This window comes from Caloenas nicobarica, chromosome 1 (assembly GCF_036013445.1).
Source record: "Caloenas nicobarica isolate bCalNic1 chromosome 1, bCalNic1.hap1, whole genome shotgun sequence".
NCBI classification, from domain to species: domain Eukaryota; kingdom Metazoa; phylum Chordata; class Aves; order Columbiformes; family Columbidae; genus Caloenas; species Caloenas nicobarica.
In genome coordinates this window covers 87,715,072-87,741,027 of record NC_088245.1, presented here as the reverse complement: position 1 = coordinate 87,741,027, position 25,956 = coordinate 87,715,072, and the positions used below count along the sequence as shown (strand labels likewise).

The following is a 25,956-nucleotide window of genomic DNA, read 5'->3' as shown; positions in this document are numbered from 1 at the left end:
CCGGCCTCGGCTCCGCCCCCGCCCCCACCCATTGGCTGCTGCCGCCGCTCCTGCTCGCTGAGTGGCTCGGCGACAGGAACGTCAGACGCCCGGCCAGGCGCGGGGCGGAGCTGCGCGGTGACGGCGTCACGGGGGCGCGCCGGCAGGAGGCCGCGCAGGAGCCTGGACGCGCGTCTCGGGGCCCGCAGCAGCAGCTCGACGAAGTGCAACAGAACAGGGAGGGAGGTCGAGGTGGCCCTGCCCCAAAGGGCGGCTGGGCTCCTGCTGAGGGAGGCTACGGACCCCAGCGCCCCCTCCCGAGCCCGGGTAGGGGTGGAGCGGCCCTGCTTCCAGCTGCGGGCCGGTAAGGAGAAGCAGGCAGTAGAGGAGTGCGGCTTGCAGCATATACACGGAGGAAGCAAGAATGTATAGAGGCATGGGATACACCAAACCTTGCTGCATGCAGGAAAAGGACATCCCTGACTCCTCAGGAATTGTGCAGGGAAAGGTAACTAGGGGAAGTACTTACCCCACCCTTCTTCTGTTAAATAGAGGCAACAAAATAAAATACAAGGAAACTTTATTTTTCAGTTTACCAAGGTTTTGCTCTGTTTTTTGATTTTTTTTTTTGTTTGTTTTTGTCTTCAAGCTGCTTATTAGTGGACAAGTCCAGTCAGTTTTTGTATTAAAAAGGATCTTGATGGAGGTAGCTTTGTCTCTGTCCTGGCTGTTGCTTGGTCTCACCTGTGCACTCTTCTTAGTAAACAAACTCAAAATAAAATTAAAAACAAAAACTGGAATTCCAGGCGGAGGCAGCGAGCAACGCAGCCAGGTTCTCCGTGTAACAGACATGGCGCTGTGGCCTCCAGTCACTATGTACAGAGTCCATCATACATCCCCCTCTCTCCTAAGCACACTCCTTGCTCCAACGGGCTGGCTGCGGAGGCAGGAGATTCTTCTCCTTCCTGAGACCTGCGCAGCAGCTTCCATGGAGGGAAACAGCACCCAGTCAGGAATGTCAGGCAGAGGGGTAGAGTGTGAAGGGGTGTGGGGTGGGGGAGGGGTCACTTCAGCTTGGCTGAAAGGTCAACAGCACTGGGCCAGTGACTCACTGCTGCTGGGCCACCTGTGGGGCGAGAGAAGACGATCTGAGACTCAACGGCTGGTCAATGGGCCTCAGCTTTCCCCATGCAGTCCCCGCTCCCCTGAGAGGGTACGCACTTGTTGGGGAGGGGGTGGCGGAGGGGGCTCACTACTGCGGTTGGCCAGCCGGCTGAGGATGTTGCGCTCTGACATCTGGAGGCGCACTGCCACGGGGGGGATACGGGCAATGGTGGCAGGCAAACGAGTCACATCTGCCTTCATGTCACTCAACAGCTCCTCCAGCTGCTTCAAAACTGGAAGCAAAAGGGACATCTGTTCAGAGAGAAAAGGGACACCCCACAGGGAAAAGACCAGAGTGGACAGCGGTGCTGAACACCTATCCCAGCCTATTTAACACACTGCATTACCTTTGTGCAGCACGGCATTGGCTGGTTTATTCCCAGCCATTGACTCCTTGGAGAGGTGCTGGTGGCTCTCAGCCAGGCATTCCACCTCTGCGAAACGTGTGTTCAGAGCCATAGATGGATGAGATGGGTCTTCTGACATGTTCAGATAGGCAGCTCGCCGCAACTGCTCCTCAATCACCAGTGCTTGCTCCAGGAGCTGCAAGATGTGGCAGTAATGAGAAAAAGTCTTTTAGCAGTTGCCTGAAAAGCAGCGTGTTTGCACCCCTAGTCTCTCCTGATCCAGCTCTCCACTATCTCATGAGGTGAGATCCTGCAGCTGAACCTCCTTTCCCCAGCTTCTATTTAAGTTGAATAAAGCCTAAAGAGCCCAAAACAATTAAGGACTCCATTAGGCTAGGCCACGTACAGAAGAAAACCAGGCTACATCTAGTTTAATAGAAGACTACTATAAATTCTGCAGGATTCTCATTCCTCCTCAGATTCTTTTTAAAGACCAAGCTGATTGCTATTTTACTTTCTTTATAGAGCAAAGGGAATAGAGCTTTCTCTTTGAATCCAAGTGAGAAGTATCCCATGCTCATACGGAGTCTAAAAACTGTTAAGCATGCAGGGACATTTGGAGAAATCAGTTTGAATCCTGTTAGTGCAGAACTGATCAGACTACACTGAACTAACATTTTGCCCCAAGACTGAGAACTACATGGCATTGATTTGGGCTGGTCTTAAATCACTCCCAGAACTAAGCTACAGTCACTCCCAAATAGGCTGCAGCACAGACTGAAGGCAACCCTTTCACCAATTCATATGGTGGTTCTACATGCTGCTTAGGCACACTGAGTAGGCTGTTGCACACCAAGCAGAAGCTGTGATGGAAACAGCCACTTGAGCTATAAGCCTCCCGCATACCAGTTGTTCAGTAAACAATTGGAGAGCACTGAACCAAGCTCCTCAATACCAGTCCTAGAGTAAAGAGAGTTCCTATCATGGAGCTACTGCATGATCTTGAGAGATATTGCTTATTCCCCCACCTCCCACTCCCCCCAAAAAGAAAGGCACTGCAGAAGGCTTCACTTTCTTAGCAGAAACTCAGAATGGCAAGCTCTTGTTCTTAGAGGTCCAGCTGGCTGAAAGACCCTTATCACACTGAAGAGAAATCCTTACCTTAAATCTCCTTGCTAAGAACTTATTCTTTATTTCCAGGAAGTTACCCCTGTTCATCTCACCCTTGAAGGGTTCATTGAGGATGGCGTAACGTGGATCATTCTGAATATCCTGCCAACGGGCATAGCCATGACTGAGATGGGATGAGCTCAGGCAAACAAAGGCAATGTGAGAACAAGGGAATACACAGCCCAGGCAGATGCAGTTCTCAAGAGGGGGTGGGGAAAGGGGGTGCAGAAAGGGGAGGAACAGGACCCAAGGAAGAGGAATGAGAACTATGTCCTGCTAAGTCTTAACTATGCTGGCAGGAAACACCTCCTCCCACCATCTCTTTCACTCTTGTGAAAGAGGATAAAGCACTCTCTCACTTAATGTTCTCCAGTGAGACCCAGGACAGTCACCTTCACCGTGACAGCTTATGTACAAGGGGAGAGAACTGGCAGAGTAAGGATACTTGATAATCCCGGCAAGGAGCCAGTAGTCATGACGCCGATGCCAGATCTCATAGGTCTTCTTTGTGACAGTTGCAGCTCGCTCTTCATTCTGCCACAGGGAGTGTAGTTCTGGAAAGGCAAGAGACACCAGAAGAGTTGAAAGTTATTTCACGAACACAAGCAGGGGCATATAAACAAGTTCAAACATATAAAGATTTCTCATACCAGTGAAGCCACCATCTGCTATGTTGAACATGAAGCGCTGCTTTACTCCCTTCTTGTGCCTTTCATCTACTGACTCTTTCAGCATCTCTCCATTCTGCAGCATCACCACATCTCTTTTATCATCATCCTTCTTCTCATCTGTATACACAGGAAATTATTAGAAAGAACATGGCAGATACCCCAGCAAGTTGAACCCACAAGGAATCCTTGCAGGAGAGGACTTAACGGAGAGAATAGAACTACGATCTCCTGACTCACCTTTCTCATCCAGAGTGATTATAGGAGGTTCCGGGGGATTCTCAATCGCTGCTCTGTCTTCCACTTTCTCCACATCAGCTGCAGGAGAGAAGGGGAACATGAGATGTAGGGCAACATGCAAGCCCAAGGTTCTGTTCTGCAGCCTGTGAAACCTACTACTGTTCCCTAACTCCTTGTTGAAAGTCCTGGAGAAAAGCCCCACTAATTGTCTACATTTATCCCATTTCTTTACAATGAAGTGCTGAAGCAAACAAGATACAACTTTCGGAAAAGTAGTACTTGAGGAGGAAGTGGGGTTTAATCGCTGTTCAAGGTATTTAACAATGTCCCTAGAGATACCTTTGCTTTCTACTTCCATTGGCTCATCTGGTCTTTCCTTCACCTCTGGTTCCTCTACTTTTTTTTCATCTGCTTCTGTGGGGTTCACCGGGGATTTTGCTTCCTGTGGTGGTGTCTCCACAGGCTGGACACATTGCTGAGGACAGAAATCAATGAGAAGCAAGGTGAAGCAGTGCATGGAAACAGAAGATAGTCACAGCAGTTTGGAAAGCAAAGATGCACAAAACTGTCAGGCCAGTTCTGAGGACCTGAGAATTATCTTTAAATATCATTCCAAGAACACACCTCTGTCTCAGCAGCTGAACAACACAGAAGAGGGGGCAGAAGCAGACACATTTGCAATTGCACGAGGCAAACAAGCAACCCAGCACTCACCTCCATAGGGACCTCTGATTCAGTAGCAGAGGCATTGAGTTCTTTCTCTGGCTCAGATGACTCTCCTTGCTCCTTTGCATTGGCTCCTTCTTCTACTTTTACTCCTTCTTCTGTGTATTACCCACCACAGAGCAGCACAGCAGACAAAAGAAGAGAAGCCAATCAGTAAGGTCTTCCCCTCTCTGTTACTAAGCACATATCTCCTTTGCTCCCAGAGATTAGGCCCATCAAAATAGGACCAACACCACTCAAGATGACCCCCCCCTTCCCTTTCCTGCTCAGCACAAATGCAGGGCTTCTCCTCTTACTGATGTCAGCTTATCCAAGGAAAGTTAGTGTCCTCTCTTGCCTTTAAGGGCTTACACATGTCTTTGGCAGCCCTCCTAACATGAGAGGTAAGTTGATCTGCGTCCACCCCTAAACCCCACCACCACAGGTCCGGTGAGGGGAACAGCCAGGATGGGGTCAGGACACAGGACTGTGCAAGAGAGGAGCTCTCACCAGGCGGAGGGACAGGGGCAGGTGTATTTGGTTGCGTATCCCCTGGTGTTGAAGGAGTTGGAGTTTTGGGAGAGGGCGAGCTTGGCTGTGAAAGTTTCTTGTTCTCCTCTATCTCTGCCAGTTCTGGCATACTCCAACGGCCATTCACGTGCTCAAATTCCTGCACCTGCATGAGATAGAAAGACATATCATTGGAAGTCATACAAAGCTCATTCTCAAACCAGAAGAGACAGACCACTTAGCACGCAACTAAAATAGGTCTGAAAGGAGATTAACTCACTAGCTCAAGACTCCAGTGACTACAAGCTGTATAGACAGTGAAGGCTACACTGGTCTGCTAGGCACCTACCTTTTTGCGTATGAGAGACATGACCCCAATGCGAGTAAGGACATGCTGTCGAGAAAGACCTTCCCGTGGGACCCCATCTGCAAAGGTCTCTGCACCATCAGCTCCAGGTTCACATAAATGACGCATGAACAGCGAGACATAGGCCCTGTAGCAGTTAAGAGACAAGCAGTTAGACTATAAACCAGGTTAGCTAGAGACACACATTATCACATCTCTTCCAACAGATAAGGAAAATCACCCCAAGACTCCTAACCTGTAGTAACACAAGTTCTGGGGTTCCAACCTCCTTTCAAGAGAGTATTTCCTGACAGAATTACTACATGCATAAGGGACACACAGCTGACTCAGAGTCTTGAGCCAGAAACAGCCATAAAGCCAAAAAGGACTCAGGGAAAGTATTCATTACATGCCTGTGTGGCCATGCTACTCCTCTAAAAGCATTTGCTTTTGATGACTGGCAAGTCTAGTCCAAGGAAGAGAACTAGGAACAACCCCTAGTCTCTCCCCAGCTTACACTTTATTCCTCCACAAAGAATCAACTAATACATTAAGGAAAAGATGTCATTGCTAAGGAAAAGCCAAAAGAGGCTCAATTCCCTTTCTTCCCCAAAGCGACCAGATGTTGCCAACCTTCCATCCCTGCCTACTGCAGACTCACTTGAACTCTTTCTCTGACTTGCCACGGAGGTCCCGAACAAGCCACTGAGTGGTGAAGGCATCCTGAGGTGGCATTCCATAGCGCATGATAGCATTGAGGAAGGCTTTCCGCTGGCGGGCATTGAAACCCAAGACCTAGAATGGAGAAGACAGACACATATGGCAAAAGCCATACAGAAGCAGCTACGATGCAAACACCTACCCTGGTACTACTTACCTCAATGTTCCCTCCCACACGGGCAAGTAAGGGAGGCAGAGGTTTATCCTTATCATTTCTCAGGCCTTTGCGGCTAGGCCGACGAGCTGCTGAAGAGAGAAATGCAGCTAAGGAGAAGAGACAATGCACAGCATATTGTTGTGTGAATATTTCCCTGGCAGAACAGCAAAGCGTATAAATGACCCAAATCAAGATCCAGCTGTTCCCACACTCAGAGTAAGTGACCCAAGAACTCTGGCTTCACCAGAACTTACCTTCAGACCTCTCATCGAAGTCCTCATCTCCTTCTTCAGAAGCAACTGAATAGTCTGACTGATTATCTGACTGGTCATCCTGCCAGTCTGAAAGAAAAACAGCACGTGAGCCTGAGACGCTACTCCATTACTTCCCAGCAACATGTACTTACACCCATTTCTCCCTCATGTTCCTGCGGATTTGTACCTCTGTCCTCCTGTGAGCCATCATTGTAGTTAACTTGCTTGCGAATACGTTTGCCCTTGCCCAGATTCCTGGCCAGATCCTCCTGTTGCTGTTCATAATGGTGACGCAGCAGTTTCTCCCAGTAATCAGGATCCACTGACTCCTCCTGCTTAATGATCTCTCGTTCAACCTCCTCTTCCTCCTGCCATAGAAGGGTAATAAATTTAGAGCCCTACACTCCAAATCCCAGCCTAAGTAGATATATGCCTGTTTGCCCTTAAAAGCATCAGAGCTCAATTTGCTTAATTGATCCTACATCATTCAGCAGAAGATACTAGCTGACATCCACCTCATACTCACCCCCATCTCCTCTTCACGAACCACATACTGGGCCACCTTGAAGGAGCTGAGATACTCATTCATGCCCTGAAGTTCTGTATCTTCTGTTTCATCCTGGTTCCGATCCAACAGACGCTCAATTGCTTTGTCATCATAGTGGATGACACTGCTGTCCTCACCTTCCTTGTTATCCCCTGCGGGAAAAGAATAGACACAGCTGCCACGTGGATCTCAAGGGACTAGGAAAAGGAATGCCACCCTAGACCTCTCTGAAGAGCTATAACCAGCACTGTGCCTACAGCTGCTCACTAAACAAGGAGCCAGACCTCCCCACCTCCTTCAGTTCTACTCTCAGGCACTCACCCCCCTCAGTAGCCTCATCCTTGAAGAGCTCTTCAGTGCCAAATTTGAGAATGTCATCAAGTTCCTGTTTGGACATGGAGCCTGTCTTGGAGCCCAACCCTGGTCTCACTACCAGATGAGTTAGCATCATTTTCTTCTTGGCCACCTGAGTGATACGCTCCTCCACTGAGGCCCTTGTCACAAAGCGGTATATCATCACTTTCTTGTTCTGTCCAATTCTGTGTGCACGACTGAAGGCCTAGAAAAGAGATGTGCTCAGAACAGTCCAGAGCTATACAAGCAGTAGTCCAATACACCCCACCCACCTCCAGCAAGTTTTCCAGTTACCTTCACGTTGGCTCTTAATATTAGTGAAGGCTGGGCCCTGGAAGAACCCTCCATTCTTTCATTTCCCACTCTACCCATCCTCATTGCTCTAATTTTGTATATTTCTAGAGAAGTGTCACATTCCTTCACTCCTGATGATGATTTTGTTTCTCTGCTTCCTCAGGATTACTCCATAGTGAGTGGTCTCATTCAGACTCACCTGGATGTCATTGTGGGGGTTCCAGTCTGAATCATAGATAATCACAGTATCTGCTGTGGCCAAGTTAATACCAAGACCCCCAGCTCGAGTAGAAAGCAGAAAGCAGAACTGCTGAGCACCAGGAGCTTCAATAAAAGGAGAGAACAAAAGTAAACAAGGGAAAGTGCATTACTCAAACAAGGATTTGTATCAGATCCACATAACTTGGGGTGGGGAGTGGGCAGAAAAATCACTCCTAATTTAAGATTCCAGGAGAGCAATGGAAGACTTGGGCCACAACAATCCCACGTTGACCACTAAGCACATACAAGGCAGCAGTTTTCCTTTTGCAGAGAAAGTCAGAGACTCCATACCATTGAAACGATCAATAGCCTCCTGACGCATGTTCCCTGTGATTCCTCCATCAATCCGCTCATATTTGTACCCTTCGTGTTCCAAAAAGTCTTCTAGAAGGTCCAACATTTTAGTCATCTACACACCAGAAAAACACCGCAGTAGAGTGAGAGGCAAAGGGATACTGGATCAACAGCCTGCTTTCTCAAAGAAAGAATTCCCAGCCTTAATGTTTTTCCCCATATACCTGAGAGAATATAAGCACCCTGTGACCTCCTTCCTTAAGGTTCTTTAGCATCTTCTGCAGCAGCAACAGTTTTCCAGAGGCCCGAATAAGAGCACTACCATCGTACATGCCATTTGGCATTTTTGGAGCTTCCTGAGAAGAAAAAGAGAAAAAGAATAAGGGGAAGAGGAAGAAAACAGCTTGAAGGGATGTAGCTTGGTCTTAGTGCCTAGCTGTGTTCATCAGATGCTGACTCATTTCTGGTCATTCAGCACGGCACAGCCACAACATGTAGCACTACTTATAAGAAACAAACATCAGTGCTACCCTGTGCCTCTTCTGTTGCAATTTGACTCCTAGATGCCCTCCTCTTTCTACTGACTTAAGTCCATTACTCTTATTGTCTTCACTGTCTTACATGAGTCACAAGATAGATTCTACCTGTCATACAAAGATACTGGAAGAGGAAAGGCCTTCCAGCATTTTGGGTCTACAAAAAAGACAGGATGAAAAAACAGAAGCAGAAAGAGAGGAAGTGGAACCCCTCCATCCTTCACTAGGGAGCTAACCAGCTCCCTGATAACAGCCAGCAGGCAATTTGTGTACATAGAATAAGTGACTAGACATACCATAGCAGCCACAGGGAAGAGGTAGGGGTGGTTACAGCACTTCTTCAGATCCATAACAACATTGAGCAAGGAGACTTGGTTACCACCACCCCGTGCGTTCAGTGCCTCAAAGTTTCTTGTCAAAATGTATTTATAATATTTCCTGAAAAGGGGGAAAAAAAAAAGACAACTCAGACATCCTTCATGAGAATGACTAACATACTCTCTTGCTAAACTCTGCACAAGTCCTGGCATTACCTGCCAGCTACCCAGGCTCTGCCAGTGACATTCACCACCTCTCTATCCCTTAGATCAGAGTACAGCATTAGATCTCCCTGTGCTGTAGTGGCAGCAAGAAATCTTCCTCCTATCTACTGTGTAGAGAGCCCTATAGTGAGGATGAGGCTGTTTTAGCATCCTCTTTGAAACAGCAGAACAGAGCAAAAGTAGTTCAACAGCAGGTGCTCTCTTCATCCCCACACTCACTTCTGCATGGGGCTCAGCTCCACTCTGACAATGAGTTCAGTCTTCGATGGCATATTCTTGAAAACATCAGCTTTGAGACGCCTCAGCATGTGTGGGCCCAGCATGTCATGCAGCTTCTTGATCTGGTCTTCCTTGGCAATATCTGCAAACTCTTCTAGGAAGCCCTCCAAGTTACTGCAGAGAAACAGACACTCAGAAAGAGCCACAAAGGAAACAGAGAGAAAAAAACCAAAAAACAAGGAAGAGGATAGGAACAACAAGACAGGCAGGCTGACTTGCGCTGCAAGACATACTGGAATCTCTCTGGTGTCAGGAAGTTCAGCAGGTGGAACAGTTCTTCCAGGTTGTTCTGCAGGGGAGTTCCTGTAAGCAGCAGTTTGTGCTGGAGGGAGTAACCGTTCAGCACCCGGAAGAACTAGGAAATAGAGAGCAGAGAAGAAATGGTGGGGAAAAATCCCAAACCAACCAAACAAAAAAAACCACCACCACAAATAAACCCCAACCAACCACCACACGCAAAACAAAACACACAAACATGTCAAAGGCTTATTAAGTCATAGGCCTACAAAAAAAAAATACCCTAGATAAAAAAAGCTGACATCAAGCTACGGTTCAATTTGGAGGACATCAGCTGTTTGGACAAGAGCTCCAAGTAGTTCACATTTCAGTCAGGGTCATGAGACTGATCTCATTTTGATCATTGTGCTGCACAGCTAAAACATGACTGCGGCAAATCCTACAAGCCTTCAGGTGCTGGTAGGCTTCCTTTGCTCTGGTAAGTTACAAGCCCTTTCAGACCACCAGTCGTTTTGAGACTGCCATACTATGTATATTTTCTTGCTAAGTTAGTGTTCCACATTTTTACAACTACACTGCCTTGAGAATTCTAGAAACAGCTAAGTCACTCATCCTATTCATATCAATCCTGGCAATATTCCAGAGCTCTGAACAAGCAGAGGAGAAAAAGAGCTAAGGGTTTGCCAGCACATCTTTAAGGTAATTTGTGCTGGTTACAATGAAATAATTCCAGATGTAAGTAGCGAGCAGTTGAAGTACTGAACTGAAAAGCACAAGCGTACCATGTTCACCAGCACAAATTGACAATAAAGCAGTAATTTATACATGAGCTTGGCCACTTCTTTACTTATTTTACACTTCGCATGATACAAGGTCAAACTTAATGAAAGTAGCTTGTAGATGGCAAACAACAAAAACCCCACAAACAGAAAGAAGAGAAACCCACTATCACTTATGTTTCGGTTATCACACCAGAATGATCCTTCTAGTTGCCTCCACGGGGGTTTATCTTTCTACATAGTTACAGTCAAAAAACATTCTCATTTTGGAATAAAATATGGAAGTTACTGATTATATCTGCAAAACTTTGGTAGATAACTGCAATCTGCCAAGTGTGTTTTACCTGTCTTGCAAGCACCTGAAGCTGTCCTTATGGGACAGGAAACTGCTCTAGAAAAAGGTAGATTTAACGGTCTTGGTGGATAACCAATTGTAACTATTAGTCATAATGTAACCTTGAGCCTTTACATCCTCTTTCAATTAATGAATATTACTACTAAGCATTCATTACTACTTCCAGTAATTTCAATGCTAAGCATAGAATGGCATCCAGTCTTACTGCCTACAATAAAAAATAGATCCAGAACTTGGACTGCAAGCACAGCTGTGATGTCTTGGAAAGACACCTCACACCAAGATCCAAAGCAATTTAAACAACAATTAAAAAAAGAGAAATAAAGAGGCAACTTTGTCTTATACAGTCCCTATAAAACCGTATATCCAACAACAACTGTTTTTAGCATACTGAGCACTACAACACAGCTGAAGACAGACAAATCAATACCAGAATTAAGGTACAAGGTCTTAGGGAGGGGCTGGATTAAGAAAGTACAGTCAAGTCTACTGAATTCAAACAAGCTTAATTAAGGTGCAGCCTCATAAGAAAGCAGCTATGTGGCTTTCAGCATCTACCCAGCCATTTTTTAAACACCTCTGCCCACCTCTCCCATCTCTATAACATCTAATTAGTTCTGCTACAAAGCTAACTGAATGCAGAGAGCAAGCCTACTCTGGAAGCAGGATAATTGTGCTCATGATGCTTGTTTCATGCTCACTATGGTAAGCCTTTCCAGAAGAGAGGTGGTACAGATATACAATCTGCTTTCAGAGAAGCCAGTTTGTATTTGAGAGCAACAATGACATCCAGGTTTTTCTGTTTACCAGTGTACACCAATTGCCTGCTCACCCAGAGAGAAAGCTGTTTTAACCAGTGATATGTGAAGTTGTTGTCAATGATAATCAACCTCCAAAGGAAGGATGATAATTTTTTTTTCTAGTAACACAGCAGATTTACTATTGAACAAATTACTAAGAGAAACTTATGTGCTTAGGGGCAGATATTTAATTTTTTGTACACCCACTGCCCCTTCCCCCCAGAACATGCACCATGCCAATAAACGACCTCTGCTTTCCTGTACCTTAGACTGGTTGTTCTTCAGTCTGTGAGCTTCATCCACAATGAGACAGGCCCAGTCAATAGAGCCCAGTATGGCCATGTCAATTGTGATCAGTTCATAAGAGGTGAGAAGCACATGGAACTTCACAGCAGCCTCCTTCTGCAAAGGAAAAGGACAAACATGGTAATGGCATCAGGGAATGCCCCATGACAAAGTAGATGCAGCATTTCTCTAAGTTATTCTGATGAGCCCTGCCTGGTCAAACATCACAAAAACTTTCTACACCCACAGATTCCTGTCACAAGATTCAAAATACTACCCAAACCATTCTATCCTTTTAATTTCCCATTATTCTCTTCGTAACACATGTAAGTCTCCTCAACTCTCTCAGTACCTGCTACTTACGGACAGTTGCCAAATATTGTAACCGAGAAGCTTAACAAATAATCAGCGAGTAGAGGCATGTTACAGAAACAAGATTTGGAGGAGTGGCTCATCAAAAAGCTAAGACTTAAAAAGATAAGTAGTTTATTGTGGAACTTTAAATTACTGTTAGCACTTAATGCAGCTCAATTTCAAAAGAAGCAAAGGAGTCCTATTTCTCTGTCACACAAAAAGCTTTAGCTCTCGTCTTGCTTTTACTAGGAAGACTAAAGTCCTAAAAAAACCTAGCCACCGAGGAACAGGCTCTTCTTCCTCTCTGGGCACAGAATGCTATTTCTCAGATGTCTCTGTATGGCCTCACTGTCAGTCAGTTCCTCAGAAAGATTAAGACATTCATACTTTTTTTTGTACGTTTGCCTTTTTTCATACAATGGCAACTCCGAGATTGACTTAGATATCTCAAAACGATGCACAACTTCACAGATTAAGTAGGAGAGGGGGACTTGCCTAGGGTCACTATTACCTCAGTCAACCCATTTTCCAGTACTGAATTAGTTCAGACTGGTAGGAGTGTTTAAACAGTCTAGAGCAGGAGTCTAAAAACCCACTGGTCAATTCGTAGTTATTTCTCCTTGGAAACTACAGGTATAATCGGTTCCCAGAGACATCAGAGCATGTGAATCTCAGCTGCTGAAAGCCAGTCTAGTGCATCTCTTCTTTCAGTTCAGGCTTGTGTTACAGCAGAGTTCTGTACCTTCATTCTGGATGCTTTTTTGCCTCCCCGTATGGCATTATCCTCAAAAGTGAATTCATTCTCACGGATGATGGCCCGGCTGTCTTTGTCCCCGACATAGGTCACTACATACATATCTGGGGCCCACATCTCAAATTCTCGTTCCCAGTTGATGATTGTGGACAGTGGGGCACTCACCAAGAAGGGACCCTTTGAGTGGCCCTATGAACAGAGTCAGTAAAAACATTAGATGAGTGCAATCACTAACACAGGCAGAATCTCCCTGGGTAGTGATCTCCCAGCTCTCACCTCTTTGTATAAGGAATATAGGAACACGGCCGTCTGCACAGTCTTTCCCAGACCCATCTCATCAGCCAAGATTGTATCTGTGCCCTGGGCCCAAGAGAAGCGCAGCCAGTTCAGTCCTTCCAGTTGGTACGGATGCAAGGTCCCCCCTGTTACATCGAGGTACTCTGGTTGCCGGTCATATTTCACTGTTGGCTATGGCAGAAATGAAGAGAGTTGACATCCTTTACCTTAGCTAGACAGCTACCAAGACTCCTTTTCTAGTCACCCATATATTCCCCAGTGCAGATGAGACTTCTCAACCAGACTAGCACCAGACAAAACTCCCAAATGGCCAAAGGTATCCACCAAAAAGCTTTTTTTTTTTTTTTGTAAAACCCTTTCACCAAGAGCCAGCCAGTGTCTCACCCAATGGAGAAGGTGGGCCTTTGTCTGCATGCTCTATAACCCATTAATTCTTTGGGCCAGGAAAGAACTCAAAACCATATGCTCTTCAGTTTCCTGCCTCCCTCCCCAAAATAAGCAGCTATATCAAATTGCTCCTAAGCAATAAAGAGTAACTTACATCTACTGTGGGAGTCTCAGGGGGCCTTTCCAGTTTCCGCAGCTTCACTTTCTTTAACTTCTTACCAGGCCTGCCCTCTTCACCTCTCATCAGCTCCCTATGCAGAGACAGAAGAATATGCAAGTTTAATGGCTTTTGCAACAGATCAAGGAAAAAACTATTGCAAAGAATACAACGGCAATCACCCAACTCAGATAGGCTCAAGAGAACAAGGCTGGAACCTTCATGAACTGGTACAGCAGCACAAGGTCCCTGCTCAAAGGAATAAGGAGTCAGCAACAAGAAGATGCTTCTTGGCTATCTCCAGATATTAATCCAGTTAGTGCTAGTGGTTGACATAGTCCAGTATTTTCTCTTGAGGGAAGACAAAGGAACACCACCTCTAGATACTTCTCTCACCTATGATTCCAGTAGCCTTGCTTGTAGAGGTCATAATCTTGGATATCCACATCTTCACTTTCCCAGGATGCCTGGTCATAGGGTAGGTCCCTCCATTTAATTAAATAGTGGACATTCCCCTTCTTATCCACACTGCAGAAGAAACCAGTAAGTCTTAAGCACAGTGAAACTACAGTATTCACCCACGCAAATGGGAGAAGGATCCTTTAATGAAGCAACATAAAAACAATGTTTGTCATACCAACAAAAGAATTCCGACAGTTTCCCCCAGTCATACTGCAGTTCAGCTCATTCACTCTTCTTTAGCCCTGCTTAAGGTCTTTGTTGAAAATCCTCTTTGCTACCTCCCCCTACCTATGATTAAGGATCCTGTGGATCATCATCCACTCAGGCTTGATCCCATAGCGATAGAAGCGCTCCTCCATCTCAGCATATTTGGGGTCCTTGTTTTTTCTCTTTCGACTCTTCTCCTCTTCCCCTCCAAAGTCTCCTGAGGGTGGCTCATCCATATCATTTTTGCGCTGGTAGTTACGAAACATGACCTGGCAGTGCAGCTCCAGCTGGAGTAAGGACAGAAGCAGTCAGTAGGTGTTTTCACCCCAACTATCTAAAATATTTTCCCCCAACTACCCACCCTTATGATGTGTGGTTAGAGTTCTCCACTCACCTGCAACTCTGACACCCAGGAGCAGTGCCAGTAGGACATGCCCTGCCATTTAACAAAGAACTGCCTTTCAGGCCGGCCCTCCAGAGGCTTAGGCGGAGGAGCATTAGGGTCTGCATCAGGTGGACGTGGTGGTGGGGGACCAACTGGGGGCTGACCCCATTTCCAGATCAAGATCTTCTGCACTTTTCCTTTCAAAGCTGGGCACTGAAAAGTTAAACTGAGCTTGTTATATCAGAGTGCACATATTCTAACATACAAGCAACTGAGGAGTAGAAACTGTATTACAGAGTTACAGTTCCCTTCCTTAGTTATAGCTTTGCTATACAGATGGTACTTGCTTTTTGGACCTGGAAGCTTTTGTCCTCTAATCTCCAGCATTTCTTTGAGCTTTCTCCAGTTTGTTTGGTTTTTTGTTTTGTTTTGTTTTTTTCCTAGGACAACCTCAAACTGAATCCATTATCTCAATTTAGTTGTCTCCCCAGGGCCACACCAATTCAGTAGTTCTACATGAAATACTGAAATTGCTAGGCTTGACAAGCCCAGTAGACTATCCAACTACAACTCCAATGAAAGTTTGTACAGAAAACATATCCCAGCACAGGGATATGTCCTGAAGCAGCTTTTTTGTTCATCACATTAACAGTCCTTATCACCTAGTGAAAGCACCTAATACCACTTTATAATACTTAATTTCAAGAACTTCCTGGAAAAGGGTCACATTTCTCTCAACCATCTACTTCTAAAGGGCTTGGCATTACAGAGCTTGTTGTGTGAAAAACCTGTTTGGCTCAGCATCAGTTTAAAGTATTTTTCTTAAGCACTGAATAGGCTCACACTCACTCTCCTCCTTTTACATATGTACAGGATCCAAGAAAATTAATTGAGCCTTGGCATCCTGGACCCAAAACTGCCCAACTGCTCCGCACATGGGCAGACCTTATGAGTCTCAATGGCAGTAACTCTGTCCCTTCTGCTGTCCGGAGAGAAAGCCAATCAACAAGGCACAATCCGTCCACAAAAAGCCAGGCCTTGATGTTTTATGACTAAAGTGGGAGAAGAGATGGAGTCTTCCTAGGATTAAGCATTTCCAGGAAAATACGATGATCCAAAGGCATTAGATCAATCATCTCTTGTAGCAATAGGAGAACAGTACAGGCAGAAACTCACAGTGCAGCGAGGACACAGCCACTCTCCATTGGGAATCTCTGGCAATGGGGGATTCAGACAGTGGATATGATAGGATGAAGGACAGGCATCACAGCACAGCAGCTCTCCTCCATCCTTGCAGACTCTACAGAACTCCATATGGTGGTCATCCTCTTCCTCAGCATCCCCCACAACATCCTCTAAGATTTCCTCACCTTCAGAGTTATCCTCCTTTGCTTCCCACTGAATGCCCTCTTTTTCCTACAGGAAAGAGAAATCAGAAAAACAAAATTCCAAACCAAACAATCACCTATTTATGATTATTTTATTACCACAAAATAACAGCCCCAAGTCACTTGACATCCCCACCCCATGATCTCTTGCACAGTCTGGAGAAATCCAGTACTCACGCAGTGTGGGCAGCTCCATTTGCCCTCTGGGGCTTTCTCCATGTCTGGGTCCAGGCAAACCATGTGGTAGGCACGAGGGCAGGTATCACACAATATAATTTCTCCCCCCTGCTGGCACACCTCACAGTAGTCCTGGTGATCAGTCTCATAGCCATCCACAGCCACCGTGGAGTCCTCCTCACCTGCAGATGGTGATGAGGAGTTACAGCAGTACAAGCCACAGGTACAGGCTTCCTACAGTAAGGGAAGGTACTCTCCCAACAGCCTGCGTAGTGATATAGAGAAGCAGAACCCAAAACTCTTGCTCTGCCTATACAAGTAAACAGGGCAGGGAGCAAGAGCTGGAACAGGAGTAAAACAAGGCCCATTTTGCCTCCTTCCACCCATTAAAGGTGTAGTTGAGACCAGGAAAACTCAGCACTGTGTCTGTTCCCCTGCCAAGCTGAGAAAGAACTCCTGAAAACCTTTACCTTATCAAAAATAATATTAGGTTCTTCCTTCACAATTCTCCTCCCTCAAGTATGTTGTTAAACATTCTAATTCTGCACGGACACTCCTCTAATCTTCCTACACACTTCGCTGTGCTTCTGTCTTCAACTGACAGTAACCATTGATACCTTTCTTTTTCTTTTTCCCAGCTTTGAGTTTTTTGCGACTGCGGCTACTTCGGCTTGTAGATCCATCTGAAACAGAGTAGCTATTGATACTGGCATCATCGAAGTCTGACTCCACATCCAGATCATCATCTTCACTCTGAGGTAAGAAAAAAAAGCTATGCTACTCAGGCACACATGCTGGGGGCAGCAGACACACAAACCAGCATTTCTATTAGGTTGGTGCAAAAGTAACTGCAGTTTTGGACCGTGAATTTTAAATCATTATAAGTAGGCTCAAACACATCTTTATTAATCAAAATAGGAACCATGACAATCAACACATTTTTGCCAACAAGAAATAAGTTTGTTTATTCCTGTAGCATAAAAATCTGTGCTTCAGGATTCAACAAATTCTTGGAAAGCGTTTTCTGCATCCTGGTGGTTGTGGAAGCATTTTCCCTGCGAAAAGCTGAGATGCTTGAAGAAGTGGTAGTCGGTTGGTGAGAGGTCAGGTGAATGTGGCAAAGCTTCGCAGCCCAATTCCTTCAACTTTTGAAGCATTGGCTGTGTGACATGCAGTTGGGCATTATCAGGGAGAAGAACCGGGCCCTTTCTGTTGATCAATGCCAGCTGCAGGCGGTGCAGTTTTCGGTGCATCTCATCAATTTGCTGAGCAGACTTCTCACATGGAACGGTTTCACCAGGATTCAGAAAGCTGGAATGGATCAGACTGGCAGCAGACCAACAAACAGTGACCACAACCTCTTTTTGGTCCAGGTTTGACTTTGAGACATGCTTTAGAGGTTCTTATCAGTCCAATCACTGAGCTGGTCGTCACCGGTTGTCGTAGAAAATCCACTTTTTGTTGCATGTCACAATCTGATCCAGAAATGGTTTGTTGTTGTTGCACAGAATAAGAGAAGATGACACTTCAAAACAATGATTTTTTTTTTTTTTTTTTTTGATTTTCGGTCAGCTCATGAGGCACCCACTTACCAAGCTTTTTCACATTCCCAATTTGCTTCAAATGCCAAACGACCGTAGAATGGTCACTGTTGAGCTATTCGGCAACTTCTCGTGTAGTTGTAAGAGGATCAGCTTTGACGATTGCTCTCAACTGGTCATTGTCAACTTCCCATGGCCAGATACTACGCTCCTCATCTTCAATGCTCTTGTCTCTTTTGCAGAACTTCCAGAACCACCACTGCACTGCATGTTCGTTAGCAGTTCCTGGGCCAAATGTATTGTTGATGTTCTGAGATGTCTCCACTGCTTTGAACTCAAATAAGAAAACTGCTCGAATTTGCTTTTTGTCTAACATAATTTCCACAGTCTAAAATAAATATAAAATAAACAGCAAGTAATAAGTCAGTAGCAAAACAAAATAAAGCAAGAAAAGTGCATTAAAATGATGTATAACACCACCACATTTAAGAACGTATTTCAATATCAAATGGCAAATTTCAACAATGCAAAAACTGCGATTCCTTTTGCACCAACCTAACAGCACATCATCACCTCCTCCTCAGGTCAAGAAAGGAGCATCACTTACTGATGATCTCTTACGCTTGGAGCCAAATCCTCCCAGTTTGATCTTCAAAGGTGCCACCTTCTTTGTTTTAGGTTTCTTGATATCAGGAATACGAGGACTGGCCTTCGGCTTCCGCCGGGCATTGGGTCCTAGGAACAGAGAAGCCTGCGAGTCAGAAAGACTATTGCCTTGACATCACTCACTCTCTACCATCCTGTCAGATTCTTCATCTCACCTTTGCCCTCCTTTGTCTTGGCTTTCCTGAGTGGCACATCTACAGGGGGCTGTGGCAGGACGGTATCCACATTGGTCACCATACTCTCCACTACTGCAACAGCTGCAGCTGCAGCAGCTGCCACAGATGCACCTGAACTTCCCTTGAAAGGGTTGTTTGTGCTAAACTCCCTCCATTTGGCTCCCAGTACCATCATCATCTTCGACACTGCTATTTTAGGGTTCTTTGCTGCAATAAGTGGCCTGCATACAGTTAAGGAAGGAAAAGTTATTGAACCACCCTGAAATCTAGATCATTATTCCTCCCCACTACCACCCCCATCAGCACCTCTATCTCAAACTACATTCCTTTCTTATCTCTGATCTCACTAGCAAATGAATCTCTCCACTCCCATCCTTCACTCTGTGTGGAGGATGCAAATGCTCAAGGGCTTGGAAAGTGAAATGGAATTTAGCATACTAGTGAAGAAAGGGGACTGGGACTGAGGACTTGCATCATCTTGACCACTGAAAACAAAAAAAGATGTGGATCAATTATTTTACTGTTGCTTCAGGTTTTGCTCTAAGTAGGACACTAGTGTCTCTAATGTACTCTGAGGTTCCAAAAACAAGGAACCTAGTCCTTGTCCAATCTTCTTTTTTTTTTCCCTCCAGATTCCTTCCAAGTGCAGGCTTGCAGTTTACCTGACAAACTGGCTGAAAGCTTTGTAGTTGGTGAGAGTGCGGTAATCCTCCTCTGTGAAGATATGATCAATATCCTCCATGCCCCAGTCTTCCAGGAGCTGAGCAGATGACTTTGGCTCCTGTGCAAAGAGAATCACAGCAACTCTGAGAAAGAGCTCTAGTTCTGCTGTAGGAAAGAGTAGAACGTTATGCATCTACAGATGATCCAGTCAGTCAGGATCAAGGGATTTTTTTCCCCCGTCCACTTATCACTGCCACAGGACACAGCCTCAACAGAACATCAGTGGAGGTGGGAAAGGTCTTTGGCTTCAACATACATTCTAGATGTTTAAGGCAGAAGAGGGGAAAAAATGCAAGGTGGAAGAGCAGTCAAGTCAAGCAGGTCTAGTGGAGGAAGAAGAGACTGAACAGCCCCAACTCCATGTGCCATCAGAAATGGAGAGCACAATGATCCCCAAAATCAGATACATGGGAATGAGAAGCAAGCAGTCAGCATGGTAGCTTCTCACCTTTGAGTCATCATCTTCTTCCTCCTCTTCTTCCTCTTCCTTGCGCTTGGCTTTATTTTTCTTTTCCTTCTTGGGCCCTAATTTCTTCTTTTTCTTCTTTCCAGGAGTGTAGTCACTGCCCTCACTGTCAGAGCGCAGAACCTCCTCTTCTTCCTCCACAAACTCATTCCCCTCACCAGAGCTGTCCCCCAGCTAGGGGGGGAGGGAGGGAGAGAGAAGATCAGGCAACTGTGAGAAAATACTCTGGATAAACACTACACGCTGCACTCTCCCCAGGCTCTAGAGGGTTCATACAAAGGATTGCTGCCATAGGCCAACAACGACAGTAAGCACCCTCATCCCATATATCCCCATTTTAGAGTGCGACCTTAGAAATCCTTTTCCTTACCTCCTTCTTCTGACGCTTGCTGAGCTTGGGCACTTTGGGTTCCTTTAGTTTCTTGGGCTTCTTCTTCTTCTTGATTTTGGGTGTCTCAGCCTCTGACAGAAGCTCTTCCTCAGGCTCTTCTTCAGGCTCTGAAGGCAAAGATGTGACATGTCTCATTCAAACCCCAAACAGCATATAGTCCACTTCTCAGAGATCACTAAACTTGTCTACATCTTGTTACACACTTACAAACATAAAAGTGTTTACAACAGCTTACTCTGTTACTGTTCACAACAGATACTAGGTAATCATAAGTTACCACTTCACATGGTTTTCCCTCTGCCCCCCAAGACCACCTATTCCCACAGTATTCCTCCTCCAAGCAGAGTTACACTCAGATCTTGGGGATCAGAAGTTTGCCATAGCCCACCAAGAAAAGGAAATAGCATAGCATAGATAGCCACATCTAAAGGAAACAAAAACAGTGAATACATTTGAGAACCTGATGAGGATACTGTTTCAGTCCATGGGCATCCGGGAAAGAAACCCCTAGCTGTCTAGCCTCTTCGGCGGTAGAGAGTATCCTACATACACAGGCCAGTAAGCCACTACTTTCCTTCTCCACAGGAAAGTTGTTAACTCAGCAGCTCCGACAGGGATTTGACACAACCCTCCCCCAACCCCCTTCTCTCTGCACCAACAGCTAGCAAGCTCACTGCCCAGCCAGAGGAACACATGCCAGGTCCCCACCACGCAGGCTCCCATCTGTGCGCCCCCCTTCCCTGCCTGTCCCCCGCCCGAGGGGCAGGGGCAGCCAGACAGCCCTTCCCTTTGTGGCTGCTCCCGCAGCCCTGCCGGCCACCCACCCTCCCCCGCCGCCCCGCCCACCACACACAGCCAGAGTCGCTCCTTCTCCCTCCAAGGGAAAATGGCCTCCTGACCACAGGAGCTGAGCAGGATGGAGGAAGCCACAGGTCAGAGGAGCTGCCACAGCCAGGGGTGAAATGGCAGAGGTTGAGCCCTCAGAACCTGGGTTCCTGTGCCTGGCCTCTGCCATATTCCCAAGCGATGGATGCCTCTTCGGTCCCAGGGTCCTGCAATATCAGGCCTTTCAGGGATCCCACTTCTTCTCCCCCAAGCTCCAGTTTAGAGTCTCTGGTGTCCCATCCTTTCCAACACATTACCTAAAGCTCTCCAGTTTGGAGGGATTTAAACAGTCTTTCTTCACCAAGATTTTCCTTTCAAGGCTTACAGACAGTCCCTTTCTGCCTAAGATTTCAGAGGTGCCAGAAACCCCTAGACTCAAAGCTTAAGAAAAAATGCCAAACAAACAAAACCTCAAAAAGCCCACAACATTCTCCCTTTACAGTTGCAACATTTCTCTTACATGACACTACAACACCACACCATGAGTTGGTAGGAAAACTCAAACTTGTCTTACAGACCAGCACATCAGGATGTAGATTATTCCTTTTCACAAAAAAGCAGGGCATCGAGATGTAGGTCCACAGGGCAATTTATCAACAGCAGCAACAATAAAAAAGCCCCAAACAGAAGAGTACCCAGGGCTCTAACCCAAGTCTCATATTGATGACAAGGATGCAAACACAAGGGGAAAAGGCAAGGTACAAAGACTACAAGAAAAGCAAAGGTGAGCAAGCAGCATGGAGCAAGAACCAAGAACAAGAAACCTCAATAATTGGGTGTGGTAACATAGGAAAGTGGGTCACGCAACAGCCCAAGGCACTTTGCTCTGGACATCAGCCGGTCGGAGTTCCCAGATGAAGGAAAGTCAGGCACCCTGCACTTTCACATACTGCACCCGCTGGCCTCCATTCACAAAATATGAAACTCACAGGCATTTTGGTACCTCATCAGAACTGGACACTGTGCCTCCACCCCTTAACACCTCCTCAAAGCACAAGCCCTGACAACCTGCAACAGCTTGGAACAAAGTCAGCTCCACCTGACACAAAGCCACGAGCCTCACACTTCAAATTAACCCTAGGATTCGGATACCAAAACCAAAAACACATATGTGACTCATAGTAAAAAACTGACATTCCCCTGCACATCATTTATTTCACATATTCAGCTTGAGACCAGCATCATCCCCATTTCACATGCATGCCGTGCAGGCTCTCCATACCTAGATGCTGGGGAATAGCGTTGTTCAACAGGATCTCCATCTCATCATCATCACTGCCCCCTGAGCACGGCGACGGAGATCCAATGCCCGATGCCATGTCCTCCAAACTAAGGGAGGCCTGGGCTTATACAGGGCGTCGTCTTCTCGCCAGTCAAGCCGGTACTTCGTAGAAAAGAAAAAGAGAAAGTTATAGTAGCACCGAACTCAGTTTTCCCAAGCAATAGTGCTACCAAGAGGATCCATGAGAAAGCTTAGACAGCAACTTCGCTGGATTTGGAGCTTACAGAAACACTGGCAGCAAGTATCAGCTTAGAGTTGTGATGAAGCGGGCTTTGAAGACACTAGATATTAAACTGAGTCAGCAACTCATCTCCGACGAGGACACCAAAACAGCTGTCCTACAGGAAAATTCTCCCCTCCTCCGCAGCCGGGTGCCCGCGGTTATTTCAACCTTGGGCTGGGAGAAGGCAGCAAGGCTTCCATAGGAGACCTTGGGCCAGCCGGAAGGCTGCTAGCCAGCCGCGGCAGGGAGCGGGCAGTCCGCTCGGGGCCCGGTACGGCGGACAGCGGCGGAACTGGCGCTGCCGGCAGCGCCCAACTCGCCCGCCCAAACTTGGCGCGCCGGCCCCGGGCTGACAGAGCCGCGGCCGGAGAGGCAGCCCGGCGTCGCCCTCACGCTCCTTCACCGCCGGCCGCACACAAAAGGCAAGGGCAGGCCCGGCGGCGCCGGCAGCCCCGCTCCGCTGCCCGCCGCACCCGCGCCCCCGCCCGGAGCGGGGCTGCGCGGCGCAGGGCGGGGGCGGCGGGAGGGGGCGGGGGGGGCAGCGTCTCGGCGGGCCACGGTCTCCCAGGCGGGGGCGCGGGGCGGGGCCGGGGAAGTCCGGCTCGCATGCGGCGAGGGGCCGCCTCTCCCCAGGGACAGGCAACGGGGCGGGGGCCCAGCGGCAGGCGCCGGCCGGAGCTGCGGGGACCGGTGGGGCCGCCGCTCCCCGGCGCGGTGCCGGGTGGGGGAGGGGAGAAACGTCCTGCGGCCGCCCGGGCAAGGGGGACGGCGCCGGGGGGAAGCTGCGGCCGGGGGTCGACGGGGCGCCCGCCGGAGGGGGGCGCCCACCAGCAGAGATGCCCCAAGAGGCGACGGAAGGCCCTGCCCGCCCTCGTCCCTTCCCGTATCCTCACCCGGCTCCAGACCCTCGCTCGTCTCTCGCCGCCGCTGCTGCAGCAGCTGCTGAAGGGAAAATGGCTCCTACCCCGGCACCGCCTCTTAAAGGGCTAAAAACCCAGCCAGGCCCCGCCCCGTTCCCGCCTCCATCCCATAATATGCCTTGGGACCCTGGCAACAGGCCCCGCCTCCGTCTCCCCGGCAACTCCCCCCCCCCAACCCGAGACATCCCATAATACTCACCCTCCCCTCAGAACTTCCCACTCACTGCCTGGCCCGGCATCCCATAATAATAACCCCTCCCGCCGAGAACATCCCATAATACAGCACCCCCCCCCCCACCCCGACCCGCTCCGAGAAACATCCCATAATACTCCCCACGCTCGCACCCCTTCTTTCCGGCATCCCATAATACTCGCTCATCCCCCCCCCCGTCCTCGCCCGGGACCCCGCGCCGGGCAGCTCGTCCCCCGCCGCGCGGCCCCTCGCCCGCGCGCGCGCCGCCCGGCCTGACATCCCATAATAGGCACGTCCCTCGAGCCGGACACGGACGGAGACACACACACACACACACACACACACACACACACACACACACACACACACACACACACACACACACACACACACACGCTGTAGTAACCCCCAGAACATCCCATAATAGTCACACCGCGGGCGCGCATCCCATAATAGTCACCCCCCCACACCCTGCCCAGCCAGGCATCCCATAATAGTCGCCGGGAGCCACCGTCCAGCCAGGCATCCCATAATACCCGCGGCCGCCCGCCCCGCGCCGCCACCGCCCCCCACAGCCCACCCTGGCGCCCGCCCCGCCCCGTCCGCCCCACCTGCGCGCTGCCCCGGCGCCCTGCCCGCCGCCCGGCCCCCTGCCCGCCGCCCGGCCCCGGCCCTCTGCGCTGCCGTCAAGGTCCCGGGGCACGGGGCCAGCCACGCAGCCCGGAGCGCTCTGGCATCGCCCGGCCCCTGCGCGCTGCCCGCCCGCCCGCTGACACAGGGCCCAGGCTGGCCCGCAGCGGGCACCACCCTCCTGTGGCTGGAGGCGCCGGGCTCCCGCCGTGGGCCCGCGGTCCTGGGGCTGAGCACCCTGCTCGCTCCCCTTCCCCGTCCCGTGCCCCGAGGGGTGCGTATGGCCCCCGTGGCACATTTTTGCCTTCACGCACCCACTGGGCTCGCGCCCACGATGCCCCACCCCACACGCTGTGCCCGCAGGGCCCCTCCAAGGCTGCCCGTCCCCAGCCCGTGACACCCCGCAGCGCAGCCACCACCAGCGTGTGTGTGGGGAGCCCGCGGTGACTTCCGTTGCCTCCCTGCCACACAGGCGGGCCTGCAATGCGAGGCCTCCTCCTGTCCTGACTGCCGGTCCCTGCAGAACTACCTGTACCCCAGGGATACACGGCATCTCCGTGTACTCCATTCCTCTCTCTCACCCAGTACCTAGCACCGCATGCTGCTCCCTGCTGCGGCCCTCCACCAGGAAACTCATCATCACTTTGTACGGACTTGAACAATCCATAGGTATAAATACACCCCAATTATGCACATGCAACTATATCATTAATTTCCCATTAAACAAAATCACATCCCATAGTGCCACCTATCCCCCATTTAGCATCTTCATTGCTCATCTCAACAAAGATGCACAGCCCTGTCCACCTCTCCCAGTAAACACGTGTGTGTCAACAACTGCAGTCGTTCCTCCTTGAAAAAACGTTTCCGCTGTCCCGTGCCTGGTGGTGCCCATGCACGTTCCGTCCCACCACAGTGCAACGCAGACATCTCACAACACAAGTGGGGGATTTACTGCTATAGACTGCAACAGACCATCACAGATCCTGTAACACAACCTGTGCTTTGGCTGCCAAACCACACCAGAAAAGAAGTCCACACATACACTGGGCACACAGGTATTTCATAACACCATCCCATCACCTGTGCCGCGTGCTGGAGCATCTCAGACTACCAGCAAACTCTCCCTGCCTGCATGTGCAGCTCCCAGCCGCCCACCTCTTCGCACCAGCACCTCTTTGCTGAGATATGGTCAAGTTCTGCCATCTCGTCTATGGGCTCGTCACTGCTGTGTGCTCCAGCATGGTCCCACAACAATATGTGTGCAGGCATTCCACAGTATGAGCTGCCCCTCCTGCACATGTCCTTCCTGCCTCACCAGCAAAGACTAGAGAGCACGTCCCAAAACACTGATGTGTTATTCACCTTCTTGCACATATAGTAATCCCACTAACCCTCCAGCCAGCTGTGGTACACATGCACGTGTGCTACCCGTCTGTATACCTTTACCTGAATGATGCTGCTGCTAT

General features: G+C 48.5%; 1 protein-coding gene and 1 non-coding gene across 7 annotated transcripts; both read right to left on the bottom strand.

The window, feature by feature from the left end:
* Positions 1-1,021: 1,021 nt before the first annotated feature.
* CHD4 (chromodomain helicase DNA binding protein 4) lies at positions 1,022-24,489 on the bottom strand. 6 transcript variants are annotated; one of them, XM_065641112.1, is made up of 41 exons: positions 24,469-24,489; positions 23,638-23,683; positions 22,462-22,623; positions 20,334-20,461; positions 19,946-20,137; positions 19,437-19,555; positions 18,754-18,995; positions 18,540-18,667; positions 17,009-17,144; positions 16,392-16,573; positions 16,003-16,242; positions 14,836-15,039; positions 14,523-14,728; positions 14,169-14,300; positions 13,770-13,866; positions 13,208-13,399; positions 12,920-13,120; positions 11,803-11,940; positions 9,601-9,722; positions 9,308-9,481; positions 8,843-8,984; positions 8,235-8,366; positions 8,008-8,125; positions 7,655-7,779; positions 7,129-7,366; positions 6,787-6,959; positions 6,448-6,628; positions 6,261-6,347; positions 6,007-6,113; positions 5,791-5,924; positions 5,133-5,277; positions 4,784-4,949; positions 4,283-4,392; positions 3,908-4,043; positions 3,569-3,646; positions 3,311-3,448; positions 3,106-3,214; positions 2,652-2,784; positions 1,491-1,686; positions 1,201-1,376; positions 1,022-1,127 (listed from the first exon to the last, which is right to left on the bottom strand). In XM_065641112.1, the coding sequence occupies exons 3-41, from the start codon at positions 22,556-22,558 to the stop codon at positions 1,044-1,046; spliced, it is 5,838 nt and encodes a 1,945-aa protein (XP_065497184.1). In that variant the 5' UTR covers positions 22,559-22,623; positions 23,638-23,683; positions 24,469-24,489; the 3' UTR covers positions 1,022-1,043. The 6 variants fall into 6 exon arrangements, with proteins under 6 accessions (XP_065497184.1, XP_065497104.1, XP_065497412.1 ...); XM_065641032.1 differs by lacking the exon at positions 24,469-24,489 and having other exon boundaries at positions 23,638-23,733; XM_065641340.1 differs by lacking the exon at positions 24,469-24,489 and having other exon boundaries at positions 1,022-1,105; positions 23,638-23,733.
* On the bottom strand, positions 4,617-4,756 carry LOC135984654 (small Cajal body-specific RNA 11). Its single transcript, XR_010605699.1, has one exon. It is a non-coding gene; the product is annotated as a small Cajal body-specific RNA 11 (non-coding RNA).
* Positions 24,490-25,956: the final 1,467 nt, after the last annotated feature.

Coding starts and splice junctions, on each gene's coding strand:
- CHD4 (XM_065641112.1), bottom strand. CDS start 22,558: ATGGCATCGGGCATTGGATCTCCGTCGCCGTGCTCAGGGGGCAGTGAT. Junction 15,040..16,002: donor GGCTGTGTCCTCGCTGCACT/GTGAGTTTCTGC, acceptor TTAACTTTTCAG/TGCCCAGCTTTGAAAGGAAA. Junction 1,377..1,490: donor CAATGCCGTGCTGCACAAAG/GTAATGCAGTGT, acceptor TTTTGCTTCCAG/TTTTGAAGCAGCTGGAGGAG.